This window comes from Narcine bancroftii, chromosome 12, assembly GCF_036971445.1.
Source record: "Narcine bancroftii isolate sNarBan1 chromosome 12, sNarBan1.hap1, whole genome shotgun sequence".
Taxonomy (NCBI): domain Eukaryota; kingdom Metazoa; phylum Chordata; class Chondrichthyes; order Torpediniformes; family Narcinidae; genus Narcine; species Narcine bancroftii.
Genome location: NC_091480.1, coordinates 84,102,859 through 84,118,273, shown reverse-complemented (window position 1 = coordinate 84,118,273; position 15,415 = coordinate 84,102,859). Strand labels below are relative to the sequence as shown.

Sequence of the window (15,415 nt, the reverse complement as noted above, 5' to 3'; positions counted from 1 at the left end):
AAGGAGCCCAAAACTGCTGACAATACTGCAGCTGAGATCTACCAGTGCCCTTATAAAGCCACAACATGACATACCTATTCTTAAATATGAGATCCGATTGTAGTGAGTCAGGACTAATTGGATAGTTAGGATGGAGGACAATTGGTGAAGGGAATCATTTTCTTGGAGGAATTGGGGGTTGGAGCCCAATGTTAGAGGCTCTCTTGACATCAATACTGGATGGAGTAAAGGGGGAGTATTGTGGGTGTATCATCTTTGAAATGGATAAAGCACTAGTCCCAGATGAAACATGGTCTCTTTCTTGTGCTGTGTTTTATCATTCCAATATATATGGAATATATCACGCAAAGGCACATGATACAGAATATCTGCTGATGGCCACACCAAGCAGCAGTTGGCAACACATAATCTGCATGTTATATTGAACTGTGCTTGATATCAAATTGAAGTTAATTGTCATTTCATTGTACATCTACATTTACAACCCAATGATACAGGATGGCCTGGAGAGTCCTGGCCCGGCTGCATAACCATGCGGCATGGACAGTTGCTGCAGAGAAATGGATCGGTCTTCAATCCACAGGACCATAAGAGTGGTAGAGAGATTCAATGGGGTCTCTCACTCCCCTATCCACCATCAATTTGATTTACCGGGATCTATGTCTGAAGAGGATGTGCAAAATCATTGAGGACCACTTCAACCCTGCACACAGATCTTTCAGCTGCTCCCATCAGGAAAAAGTATCAGAGCCAGCATCACTAGGCTGAGGAACAGCCTTTTCCGACGGGTAGTGAGAATGCGGAACCACCAAAGGAACTGCTCACACTGACCATCCAAGACACATATATGTACAAAATATTTTTTTAATGGGTATCAGATGAAATACTTGTCCTGCATATGTATTGTTTGTCTCTATGAGTGTTGTGTCTGGTTGTGTGTCTGCATGTTTTGCACTGAGGACTGGAGAACTCTGTTATGCCAAGTTGTATTTGTAGAATCAGATGATAATGAACCTGACTTGACATAATGCGCACACACACAGACACATAGTACACCCGACACACAAATGAAATATATACATAGCGATCCAAAATAAATATATATAAAAATAATTTAACATGTAATGGGAAAGCTCTTAACCATGTTACTACAAAAATTAATTTATAACCTATAACTGTATTTCTGTGCGTAGTTCTAACTCCATAATCAAGTTCTCAGGCGACACCACGGTGGTTGGCCTGTTCAGAGGGGATGACGTGACGGCCTACAAGGACAAGGTCCAGCACCTGGCCACAAGGTGTGCCAACAGTAACCTGGCCCCTAACATCCAAAAGACCAAGGAAACCATTGTAGACTTCAGACGTGCTGGGAGCCATAATGGAATGTGTATCAAGCTTCAGATTCCTTGGTGTCCACATATCTGATGATCTCACCTGGCCCCTGAACTGATCCTGATCAAAAAGGTGCCACAGCGCCTTTAATTCCTGTAGAGCATCAAGAAAGCTCACCTCCGTCCAAGGATACTGATGGATTTTTGCTGCTGTACAACTAAGAGTATATCTCAGTGTTGCACATCAACTGTCCCGTATCGTAAAGCATTCCAGCGGGTGGTGAAAACTGCCCAATTCCTCACCATTGAGAACATCTATCAGAAACCCTGCCTGGGTAAAGTGAAAAGCATTTTCAAGGATGCATCGCGACCTAACTATGGACTTCTTACCCTCCTTCCATCAGGTCGGCGCTACACCCAAACCAGCAAGACTGAGGCTGTGACTCTGCTAAACTCTAATCATGGCGCTGTGCGGTACTGCACCCATATTGTACTGTCAGTACTTTTATACGTGTTTGTTTGCTGGAACACTTGTTTTTATTCACAGTTACTTGTAAATTGCAAGGTTCTTTGTAGCTCTGCTAATTGCATTCCACGGACTTTGTATTTTACTTGGGCCAAATGATAATAAAGTTAAATCTAATCTAATAATGTAACGAGAAAGCTCTGAATTATTTTACAAAGTAAACCTACTACCTTCAGTGACAAATTACATTAATAGTCCACATTTAACAAGAAAAAAAAGAAGAAAAACCTCTGAGGAGAGTTGAACTAGTTTTGCAAAACTTTTCTAGGATACATGAACTAACCTATTGAACATGCTCCTCATTCTGTCAGGTCTTGGGAAGAATACTGTATTAAAGGCAAAGGTTCCATTGTTGACATGTAATACCACATTTAGAATGTAACATGCATGAAATTCTTTAACATTTTCCTTCGTAAGGAAAACAGAGAGTGGCCTCTTTGTCCAGCGCCCCTTCCCAGAAGTGAGGCCCCGACGAAGAATGACCTGGCGGCCCCCTGGTTTACAAGACCAGCGGTCCAACCAAAAATTAATGTTGCAACACCAAACGTAAGCACGCCCTCATGCAATGTGAACAAAACCTGTTCCACTTAGCAATGTAACCACATTAATACCAGGACTTTATTTCTTTGACTAAGAGTTTGATCACTCAGCCAGTAGGTCAAGGTCAAATTTTGCTTATTCGTAGTCTTGTGAAATATGCTTTACTGTCTTAAAGATGCTAAACTTTATTGCTAAACTAAAGACGTTAAACTTCTCCGAAAGAATAGAAATAAAATTAAAGTGCATCTTGAATCATAGCTGAATATGTATAAAATCATAATGGTGGGTTAATTAATGACGTAAAAGTTATAAATGAATATTGCAGAAATGTGGCTGGAGAATAACCAAAGCCAGGAAGCCCATGACTATTACATTCCATTCAAAAGGGAGACAGCGAACGGAGAACTATCAGCTAGTTAGTCTAACCATCACTGGGAAAATGTGGTCATTCATTATTAAAGAGGAAATAGCATGGAATTTAGAAAGTAAAAGACAACCAAGCCAAGTCAATGTGGTTTGATAAAAGGTAAATCAGGTTTGATTCAGATTCCTTTATCGTTGTGTAATTTAAATAAAGGTATAATATTACACACATTTTATGTTAGCCTGCTGTAATTTTTTGACAGATTTGCTTGAGTTATTTGAGGAGGTAATAAATAGGATGGATGAAAGGGTACCAGTAGATTAAATATATTTGGATTTCCAGAAGGTATTCAGTACAATGCCATATAAACGGTTATCACACATGCATGGGGATGGGGTAATATATTGGCAAGGGTATTTCTAACTAACAGGAAATAAAGAGTCAGGATAAATGGGTCAATTACGCATTGACAATCTGTAGTAAATACGTTGCCGCAGGGATCATTGGTCGGGTCGCAACTATTTATCATCTACATAAATCACCGAGATGGAGGGACGAAATGTACAGGTGACCAGATTTGCAGATGGGTCAAAGATACTATTTAAAATAATGGAGACTACAAAATATTCCAGTGAAAAAAGGGATTGAGTTTGGAAAATAAGCACAGAAGGCTAATGGAATGTTGGCCTTTATTGCAAGGGATATGGAGTTCCCAAAAGTATTACTGCAAATTTATGGAGGGCTGATGAGACGGCACCAGGCAGTCATTTTGGCCTCCATATTTAAGAAAGATAGACTGCATTGAGAGCAAGGTAGAAACGATTTACTAGGTTGAATACTCAGGTGAAGAGGCTGATTAAAGAATAAAGGATAAGAAGCTTAGATCTATAAACATTAGAAAAAAAGAAGAATGAGGATAATCCTATCGAAATGCAAGATTCTGGGGGGCGGGAGGTGGGGGAGGGGGAGCTGGCTGAGACAATGCCAAGGTAATGTAGTGGGGATACCTCATCGTCCAACTGTGCACCCTCCCACTAAATGGCATTAATATTGATTTCTCTGGCTTTCACTGAATCCCCCAACCCTACCACACACACCCCCATTCTTCCCTTGTCACCTTCCCTCAGCTCTGTCTCTCCCCCCCTCTCTCCCTTCCTTGTTTCCTTTCTTTTTAAAATGTACTTAATTTTTAAAAAGTTTAGACATATACCACTGTAACAGGTGAATTTGGCTCTACCGTGCTGCCCAATTTACACCACATTAACACACCCCTGGATGTTTTTGAAGGGAGGGAGGAAGCCAGACCCTCTGGAGAAAACCCTTGCAGACACAGGGAGTACGTACAAAACTCCTTACAGACAGCACTGGATTCAAACCCAGGTCTGTCAAGGTGTTGCGCTAACCGCTATGGCAATCGTGCTGGCTCAAACTTGATAAATACTTACCTCATCCCTTATCATATCTAATTCACACCTTTTGTTGGTCTGGATTCCTCCCGCAGCTGGCGTTGTCTTAAATCTGAGACTTTCTGAGATTTCCTGTTCATTCAGGCCTGAGACGTTGGCAAAGACCAGCTGAGTTCCTCTAGCTTTTTGTGGTGTTTTAACTTCATTAACTGACTTGCCACATTTATTTTATCTGATTTGAGACTTAACTGCAGTCAAGATAACAATGGACAAGATCACAAGAGGGGCAGATCTTTCATATTTGTAGTTAATATTAAAATTAGGCTTTACTCATTTTAAAACTAAATAGTAAATAAAATAGAACTGATTAAACAATTACACTGAATTGAGTGACCTGAACAAACTAAATCAATGGTTATTGTCTAATTTCAAAGCTTGTTTGATGAATCAATAAACCAGATACTGAAGGCATTTACAATACGAATGTTTTAAACCCATTTGCGTCAGTTTCAAAATGAGGTTATGTTGCTCGTTGACTTTGGGTCAAATTTGCTAGTTCAAAGGTTGCTCTTTATACATGAGTTATGTTGCTGGCAGTTGCATATATCAGTCCAACTGAGTATTAGACAACAGATTGATAGGAGGTAAAAATCAGGGAGATCAGGGAGGTCACTTCTTTGACAGCTTCTGAGCACAGGGAGAATGGATGCTGGGATGGACCTGCTCCACAGCTCTGGGATAGACCTGGTGCAGTACCTCCAGCTGAACTACCGGGACTCCCAGAGTTGGTTCACTTTTATCTCCATCGCTGCCGACCTGAGAAACACTTTCTATGTTTTCTTTCCCATCTGGTTCCACCTGTGTGAGGCAGTGGGCGTCAAACTGATCTGGGTGGCCGTCATCGGAGACTGGCTCAACCTCATCTTCAAATGGTAAGTGTTACACTAATTTATCCTTCAACCCTTTCGACACTGGCCATTTTTAATTTCCCATAATTATATACCCCACTCCGGGCTGGGTCTACGTGTAAACCTTTTACGAACACCAGTACGGACCAGCTGGTGGCTGGGTATAAAACCAGTCACGGAAAACTGGGACAAAAAATGCACTTGTTCGTAACCCCTGCAAACCAGGACCTGAGGTCCAAAGGGTGAAAGGTAATCCAGGCATTGACTATCAAGCACTACTGAATAGAGAGGACAGATCTGCAGTGCATGGTCACATTTAATAATGCTCATTTCTTGGAAATTATTTATTATTGCTCCAATTTTCACTGGTGAAAATGCCATGTCATTTGTGCCATCTTGATTCCAGTTTTCCCTATTGTCAATTTTAAGTTCACTTTCTCTTATCAGTGCCTCAGAGATGCTTGAATCTGAAGGGAACACGATCAACAGTTTCAACAGCGTCAGTGGGAGAAAAAGAATGGTCGACTGATGAAGGGTTCCGGTCTGAAATGTTGACCATTCTTTTTCTAACCAAGAATCCTCCCTTGGTTGAGTGGTATTAATGCCTCTAGGGCTCTCTGCCATGCCTCAAACAAGTATCTATATGAGAAGAGAGGAATTCAGTCTCGTGTTAAACAATAGTTCCTCTTCAAAAATAGCAGGAGTTCATATTGCAGGGCCTTCAGAGTGGATGCTCTGCACTGCAACAGTGAGCAAGAAGATGGCACTTGTTTTTGTGAAGTGTTAGCTGGAATGAATTCCAAAAATTATCTGCTCCAATGTGCTCTCTTTTCAAAATGGTGGTGCAGTGAGCTCAGCTATGAACTCTGCACAAGGCAGCAGTGTTCGGACACTCATTGGTGAATCCATGTGTGATCACATTTTCATGTCTGTGTTCTCAAGAGAAGTGATTGTCAATGGTGTCTCCCCCATCCTCCAAAAGAGGGGTCGTTAACGTCACGGGCACCTGTCTTCACTCCATCGAGGGCATCTACAACAGGCGGTGTCTTAAGAAAGCAGCCTCTATCCTCACAGATCCTCACCACCCAGGCCGTGCCCTCTTCACTCCGTTACCATCAGGAGAAAGGTACGGGAGCCTGAAGACGAGCACTCAGCGGCACGAGGACAGCTTCGTCCCTGCTGCCATCAGATTCCTGAATGACCAATGAACCACAGACGTGACCTCACTTTGTCTTTTTCTTTTTCTTGCACTAATTTATCAGGGATTGTAGCACCTAATCCTATATATCCACCTGAATTTTGAAATCTGGTTTATTAAATATTTGCACCTGTGATGCTGTCGCAAAACAATTTTGTGACGTGTTTATGAGAATAAATCCTGAATTGTCTCTGAAGAGGGGGCTACGTTGTTTGGTTTGAAATCATTAATAGGTGAAGCTGGTTAAGCATGGCAGATTCCTTACCATTGGGAAGAAAATTATAATTGAACCAGATGAATTTTACAACCCAATAAATTCATGACAACATCTTTTAAATTCCAGCTGTTTCCTGTCTGGAATTTCAATTCCCAGATTGCTGTAATGGGATCAAACCCATGAACTGGGATTAGTGGCTTCTAGGGTAATAATGGAACTAGCATGTACTCTTATATATTACTGCACTCAAGCAACAGTGGAATACAGTTCCACAAGGGGCATGAGAGTCAGGTGAAAACAAATTGACGGCAATTATTTTTTAAGACTGACACAAAGTGTGTTGTGCCAAAGAATCCTCAAGTTGAGCAGAAGGCATTTGAAAGAGATTGGTGCATAAAACTGAAAGAAAATAATTTGCAGCTTTATAGGGAAAGAAGGAGTCTGAATCAATAACTCCTGAATCTGCTCGCACCTTCCAGATCACAGCAATTCCGCTGAGCAAAATAAAACTTCTCCTCATTTCCGTCCCTTTTCCCTCCTGCAGGATATTATTCGGCCAGAGACCTTACTGGTGGGTTCATGAAACTTCCTACTATGTTAACTTATCGGTTCCTGTGTTGGAGCAGTTTCCCATCACCTGTGAAACAGGGCCAGGTATTTCGTGAAACCTCTGAATAATTACAGTTTTGCAGCTTGGTCTTTCATTTCTCCTTCAGCGTATGCATTTGCAGAAGGTTGACTCCACTGCTTGTCTGTTCCAGGGAGCCCCTCAGGCCATGCTATGGGGTCAGCTGGAGTGTGGTATGTGATGGTGACAGCTTTTCTGGCCTCCGCGCTTCAGAGCAAGCGGCCCTGTGTCCCAAGTAGGTGAGTCTCCCAATCAGATACATGAGATCTGTGGCAATCACAGGCTTTACAAAACGATGGGCTGACTTGATATAAAAACGTCTAATTTAATTGAGAATACTAGTTGATGTACACAATACAGCAGTTGTTAGCAGCTAGAGGCAGAAATAAAAAAATACGTCAAACATATGTTTTATCTAGCCTTTATCTCGCTTTTTCTGGTGGTGCATTTTATTTTTTTTTTAATTTCTCAGTCTTCCTGTTTATCATAAAAGCTAGAAAATAAATCAACTTTCTAAGATTTGCATAACGGCTAATAAGGGGTTGGGAGGGGAAGTGCTAGTTGGCAGCTTCCCATCAATATGATGTAGTAATGCAAGAAAATTTATCCTGCTACCATTCAACATTTATTTTTAATTCATATTTTACTAAAACTTACTTGAAGAGGAGAAATTATTTAAAAAAATGGTGTATGACTAAATTGTGGGGGCACAAGCTGGTGGGCAGGAAAATCCTATTTACTGTGCTACATGTCTACAGTTAAAATGTAAATGGTACAGAAATGTTTTCAAAACTTGAATGATGTCTTTTCTGAAATTGACTCGAAGTTAAAAAGGGAAACGTTAAATGCATTTTAAGCTCAAGAGAAGCGTTCACCTATAGGACGGCATGGTTAGTGTACTCATTATCACAACGTTGTTACAGCCCCAGTGACAAGGGTTCGAATCCGGCGCTGTCTGTAAGGAGTTTGTACGTTCTCCCCGGTTTCCTCCCACCCTTCAAAATGACGGGGGTTGTGGGTCCATCGAGGGTAATTGGGTGGCCCGGGCTAGTGGGACAAAAGGCCCTGTTACCATCGTGTGTGTCTAAATTTCAAATTTCACAAGTGAGTTCCACAAATAGATGGGTGCTGGAAGGTTGGGGAAAGGGTTGACTTGGGGGAGATGAGAAAACAAATCAAAAATTTCACCGTATTCTGGGACTACTTACAGGTATAATGTTAATGAAGGAGTTCCTTCCGCCCATTAAGTCCAAGCAATCTCCTAGGGGAGCAATCCCATTTTCCCAAGGACCATTTATCATGGAACATTTATCGTGGACTTTATCAAGTCACTTTTATATGTTTCTTGTGTATTTTTGTCTCTTTTAATTTAATCCAATCTACTATCATAGATTTTCAAAACAAGTACCTGTTCGGCTTCTGCAAGTACGTGACAATAAACTCACCATTATCATCAATTTCAATTTCCTTTGCAACTTATTCCTTCTTATGCTTTTCCATCAACTCCTCCTTTATTTTTATTGCCATGAAGAAGTCATGCAGAATATGTACAAATCCCACATAGAAGGAACCCATGGCCATCCATTTTAATTCCCTGCCCCATTCCCATGCTGACTATGGTTTCATGCACTGCCAGATTGACACCACCCACAAATTGGAGGAACAACATGACATATTCCGTCTGGGTACTCTCCAACAGACGTCTCCGGTTTCCATTTGTTCCCCCCCGCCCCACCCCTTTCTATCCCTATTTCTCCTTTCCTCTAACTCTATCTTTCTCTTTCCTTTTCCATCACCTTTCCATCAGCTCTCTATTCACAGAACTGCTCTCCCCAACACCCCCCCCCCATCAATTCTCACCTTTGCTCTCCTAACTTCCTATCCATGTCCAATTATCATCTTTTGCCTGTTGGCCTATGACCCTTCTCTCCTTCTCCCAAGCCTTTTAATTCAGACACCTGCCTACTTTTCACTCATACCTTGAAGAAGGGCTCAGACCCAAAATGCTAAGTTCCTCCAGCATTTCTGAGCTTTTACTAGAAAGAACGTGAGATCAGAATTGAACCTGGAGCTGTGAGGCAGCAGGGTGAAATACTTCAGTACCATACGGCATCTCCTCAGAGTGGCCAAACCTGTTCACTGTTGCCATAGATTATTCGACTTGTGGAAACGTCCAAACTAGGGGGCCCTACTTTCAGATGCTACGCGCTGAGTGCTGAAGTTTATATTAGGCCAAGGACTCATTTCTGGAGCAGGGTGAGATGTGGGAGGGATTGGGAGAGGGTTCTAAACTGACCTGCCTGAAACAGTTCTGGAATGAAAATTAGGCCAAAACATTTAATTATGCACTGACCATCTGGGATTCCTTGCCCTGAATTATTTCCTTATGTTACAGATGTGTTCGTGCTGGACTTTGGACAATATTCTGGGTGATTCAGTTCTGTGTCTGCTTATCAAGAGTGTTTGTGGCCACACACTTTCCTCATCAAGTTTTACTGGGAGTCCTTTCAGGTCAGTCTCCAGTGCACAAAGTTCATTAAACATAGAACATAAAATGGTGGCCGTTCCAAATGTACAGTATGTTTGCAGTTGATGTTTTTTCAATACTGTTTAAATCTTAAAAAATATCGATATATATATTTTAAATACACCATGTATGTATATCTCTCCCCCCCCTCACTCTCTCTCTCTCTCTCTCTCTACACATGTTTATATAATAATATATGCTAACTGATGACCACGTCCTCCTTTGGAATGGCCACCTTACAGCACAGTGCAGGCCCTTCGGCCCTCAATGTTGTGCTGATCTATATGTTCCTACCAAAAACATACTAAACCCTTCCTACCTTGTAACCCTCTATTTTCTTTTCATCCAAGTGCCTAAGTCCCTTAAATACCCCTAATGATTTAACCTCCACTACCATCCCTGGCAAGGCCTTCCAGGCACCCATAACCATGTGTAAAAGAAAAACGTATCCCTGATCTTTCCCCTAAACTTCCCTCCCTTCACTTTGTAGAAATATCCCCTAGTATTTGCTATTCCTGCCCAATGAAGTTTACAACAGAATTTAAAACTTGAATAAGCATAAGATCAGGATTTTATATTGATCAGCTGTATGTGCTCGATAATGGACAATAAATAAATTACCTTGTGATGCCTACTCTAATATGTTACATTCCTCATGTGCTTTTTACTTTGAGTAAAATTATTTTCCATTGATGATTACATTTTTTTGATATTAATAAATGAAACTCTTCAACAATGTGGCCCAACTCGGTGCTTGGTCACTGAAACAGTCCAGCAAAATACACTGCTCCTTTGTTGATGCATCCAGAGCTCCCCCAATCACATCTCCAACAACCCCATCCCCACTTAACACCTCCACCAACCCCGACCCAATCTGCTGCAAATTTCCTGATATTCCAACTTCTCCAGTTGGGGAGTTGGATTGACTTGGCCATTCCCAATCCACTGGTAGCTATTGAGACGTTCGTGCAGGTTTTCCATAGAACCATAACCATATAATAATTACAGCACGGAAACAGGCCAATTTGGCCCTTCTAGTCCACACTGGTCCAATTCCCCTCCTCTAATCCCACTTACCAGCACTCTGCCTATATCCCTCCAACCCCCTGGTCATTTTGCAGCTATTTTGGATAGAAGTTGAATTTCATAATTTATACATTGTTAATGTTCTTTAACCAAGCACAATAGATTAGACTTAATTCTTACAGCAATCTTCCAGAAAAGATAGAGTAATTGTGTTTTTTTTCTTTATTGGTTCTGGTTTCGTAGAAATGCTAAATGCAGTTTAAGCCCAATAAAGGCAACTGTGCATCATATCTTTTCACCTGAATTCATCACAGAAACCATATTTTGCTCCAGGTCTATATTTGAGGTTATTTATTGAAATTCCTCAGTGACATCTTTTGCCCTATTTTGTGTTCAGGCATGGTTGTGGCTGAAGTGTTTGGCCGGATTAATTCAATCTACAAAGCAAACCTCAAGAGTTATCTGCAGATCACCCTCTTCCTGTTCTCCTTTGCTCTGGGCTTCTATCTGTTGTTGAAAGTTCTGGGAGTCGACCTGCTGTGGTCAGTGGAGAAAGCCCAGAGATGGTGCGCCCGAGCAGAATGGATCCATATTGACACCACACCCTTCGCTGGGCTGGTCAGGAACATGGGCACCTTGTTCGGACTGGGATTAGCTCTGAACTCACCCATTTATGCCGAGAGCTGCAAAGGGAAGAGGGGCCAGCAGTTCTGCTTCAGAATAAGTTGCATTGTGGCCTCCCTGATCATCCTGCACCTGTTTGACTCTGTGAAGCCCCCAACGCAAAGGGAATTCCTGTTTTATTTCCTGTCCTTCTGCAAAAGTGCTGCCGTGCCTCTGGCAGCAGCAGCTCTCATCCCATTCTGTGTGTCACAGGTTCTAAATATACAGGAGAAGAAGCCTCTGTAGATTGTGTCATGAAATGCAGTCTCTGCTGTTTTGAAGCTCCTTTGGAATCAACCTACAGTTAACAGGTTTATGAACAGTACACCAAAACTTTGGCAATTTTCTACTCAAACCTCACTCATTGTTTTTAAACGAGACAGGTCGATAAATCAAGTGAAACAAAATCCAGCTGGAGTTTGCGAGGAATTATTCCAACCATGTGTTTCCTGGAAATGATTTACTCACAATAACAAGAGGGTAAATATTAATCCTTTTTCACTATAGTTCTCTCTCCATTGTTGTAAATGTTTCAAAAATAAATAGACACTCTATTAAACTATCTGCTGAACAAGTGCTCTTGATATATTGTAAAAGTATTGATTGCCTAAAACTTTAAAATGGAAAGCATTTGGATAATTTTAACTGTCTCTTTGAAAGTAGATCACAATGTTGTTTCCCTAGTGTACCACAACTAACATACCAGATATTCATCCACACATAACCAGACATCTAATGAAATACATGTTGGCTGGTGGCCAATATGGTTGGAAATTGGGGTTTCAGTCAGTATGGCATTGTAGAGCTTGTCGAAAGAACCAAAGACTTGTTGATCCAAACCAAGGCTTTTATTAGCAAAAGACAGGAGCTCTTCGCAGGTGGCCGACCAGTCCGGAATGATCCGACCTGGCTAGGGACACAACCCTTTAAGGCCCAGACAATAGGTGTGGCTTAGCTCTCAGCCAATCGCTGTAAGCACAGTCTAGATACAGTAACTATATACACTATGTACATTGGTGATAGATCTGTACTATCACAGGCATCTTGTATTTAATTTTAACCAGCCAGAATTCGTGTAAAGAAAGTCCCCCTTTTCATTTAAATATAACAAAGGCACAACCTAATCATGATCCAGGGATGCCATTGCAATTTTAACTCCAGGTCCAACTGTGGTCAATTGGCCTCAATACAGCAACAACTAAGGCCACCGGCAACCCAGGCAATTTAAAAAAAAGCTTTTTTGTTTCTTCTCTCCTGGAGCAGGACTCCTGCCTGCCTTGGCACTTACTTATCAACCTCCCTCAGCTCTCCTGCTCCTTCTGACATTTCTCTTTCCAGCCTCCCTCCCTTCCTGTGACATGTGGCTCCAGTCCACCACTGGTGACAGAATCCTCACGGGAATCACTCGAGGAGATGTTATTCTTCTTTAGGACTGGACCCGAGTCCCTACACTAGCAATTCCTGGACAGAGTTGAAATCAGAACTTGGATGCTCCACAGTAAAGAATGGTTCATCCATTCCAACTCAGAGCTGGATGTAAAAGGTTGTGCCATTACCTCTTCAAGGAATATTGCAAATTACAACAGGAGATGGTACCCTACCTTTTCCCAATGACTAGCCCAGATTGTAAAGTGAAAGAATGTGCTTCCTTTCTAAATGATAAGTGTTCAACTGCTAACTCTAAGGTCATTTCTCATGGTAAGAATGTTTGGGTGGATGCATGGATTTAAGATATGAAGTGCTATGTATTTATTCTTATTCATAGTATTTTTGTTAAGCAAGCAGTATGAGATGAATAAAATGTATGTGAAAGAATTGGCGGTGATTGAGTTCCTTGTCATTGTGTAAGTTGCAACATTTCATTATGTGGCTTTAATAAAATAATTGACAAAAATCTGCACCTCTCCTGAGTATTTTGTTGTGGAGTTTGTTTCATGGGTCACTTTCAATCAGGGCCACCCATACTAAGGGTGCAATACTAAGGGCACAAGGGTGATGTCCTGAAAGTCATTTACATGTGCAGAAGTTGCAGAAACATTGCAGAGAAATGCCTGGGTGTTCTGTAATGTGACATAGATTATTATGTTGCTTTGGTCATGTTGGACCTTTTAAAGGCTAATTGCTGTGTAGAAAAAGAGTTTGATTAAAGATTAAGGACAAGGTCAGAGATGACAAATTATAAAATGACTGTTTTTAAAAAAAAATACATTTCATCTACTAAGCCAGAGTGTATTATTGCAGCATTGTCAGTTGAATACATTGAAGCTTAGTGCTATATAAGGAACCAAGTCTGTACAACAAAATGTTTTATTCTAGATAGGCTTTGAGTTGGAACCGAACCAAATTAATATGTAAATATCTAGATGGCTTCTAATGTGAGTCTCTTTATTTGGATTTACTTTGGTTAGAGGTTTGCACTTCTTTTGGCTGTGGTTCATAACCTGGGGATCTTAAAAACTCTCTGACTGATTGGGTAAAGTTGAGGAAAAGCTGTGAGGCCCATTGTTTGCTGAATTTGGGGACCTTAAAGCTCAACTACCAATCTCTTTGAATTTTGCAAAAGAAAAACCAAAAGGGCTGATTTGAAAAAGATCCCCTTCAAGGGTTGGAGCATTTGGACTCTGTTCAGAATGTTTGTCAAATGTTGTTCAGTTTTGGGAACCAAGTGACACCCCTTTCGATCCTAAGGGTTCACATTTAAGACTTCTGTGGAGATTCCTCTTACATTCTATTCATCTCAAAGACTGGAATAACCAAGTGTCAGGGTAAGAAATTTCCAAACATTTATCTTAGGAAACTCTACATGTTTTAGAATTACAGTAAAACCCCTGATATGCCGCACCTATGGTGATTGGTATATGTGGGATAAGTGTATTTTCCGGTTGCTTGAGACTTACTCTTATAATACCTAACGAATACACCTGCTTTAAGAATAAACAGTTTCAAAGACAAAAGACAAAAATACTTTTCAGTACTTGTACAAATGCATATATAAACCTTAAAACATTTTATTTTATTTTCAGCCATCTTCTTTGAAAACATTTAACCGTCGCTGCATATGCAGGTTCCTCCCCCTCCATGGAGCCACCCGAAAGATGAATTATATTATAATAAAGATGAATTATAATTATATATAATTACCCCCCCCCCCCCACACACACACCCCAGTTTACAGATAAAGCCTCTGACTGGGATGACTCTTACCAAGCAGGGATAAGGAGACACTTTAAGAGAATTACCCCCCAATGGCGTGCAGCATTAGGGCAACATCATTTTATTCAAACAAGTTTATTCAAACCTTATTCAAATAACTGCTACAAGAAAATTCTATTTAAAAGAGCCCATGGTATAACAGGAAACATACTAATGTGGGTAGAACATCGGATGATTGGCAGGAAGAAGAGTATACAGGAATCATTGAGTAAAACACAGAATGCTTGGGGAACAGCAGGTCTTGCAGCGTCCAGAGTGGGTACAGATATATTACCAATGTTTTGAGCCTGAGCCCTTCCTCAGGCTGCTATTTTCTTGTAGTGTTCCACAGGAGTTTGTTTTGGGGCCATTTCTTTTTATGCTACATATTTCTGATTTAGATGATGGAATGAATGGCTTTGTGGTCAAGTTTAGGACAAGAGGGCACAACTTCAGGATTGAAGGGTGTCTGCCTAGAATGGAGATGCGTAGGAATTTCTTTATCTAAGGGAGTCGTTCTCATCCTTTTTCTTTCCACTCACATACCACTTTAAGTATTCCCTATGCCATTGGTGCTCTGCGATTAGTAAGGGATTGCTCAAGGTGGTATGTAGGTGGAAAGAAAAAGTTTGAAAACCACTGTTTTAATCGTACCTCATTGACTCGTTATGTGCACGGTTCCATAACTCCAAAGGAAATGGGCCAATGACAATTTTTCTCAAGCAAAATATTTCAGTAACAATTGGGTCAAGAGCAATGATTCTCAACCTTCCTTTCCCACTCACATATCACCTTAAGCAATCCCTTACTAATCACAGAGTCCCAATGGTGTAGAGAAAGTGGTATGTGAGTGGAAAGAAAAAGGTTGAGAACCACTGATCGAAGGGGT

The 15,415-nt window shown here is 41.0% G+C and overlaps 1 protein-coding gene across 1 annotated transcript; it reads left to right on the top strand.

The window, feature by feature from the left end:
- The first annotated feature begins 4,797 nt into the window (after window positions 1-4,797).
- Window positions 4,798-13,200, top strand: LOC138747752 (glucose-6-phosphatase catalytic subunit 1-like). The gene is made up of 5 exons (XM_069907302.1): window positions 4,798-5,099; window positions 7,035-7,144; window positions 7,252-7,357; window positions 9,514-9,629; window positions 11,069-13,200. The coding sequence occupies exons 1-5, from the start codon at window positions 4,870-4,872 to the stop codon at window positions 11,578-11,580; spliced, it is 1,074 nt and encodes a 357-aa protein (XP_069763403.1). The 5' UTR covers window positions 4,798-4,869; the 3' UTR covers window positions 11,581-13,200.
- Window positions 13,201-15,415: the final 2,215 nt, after the last annotated feature.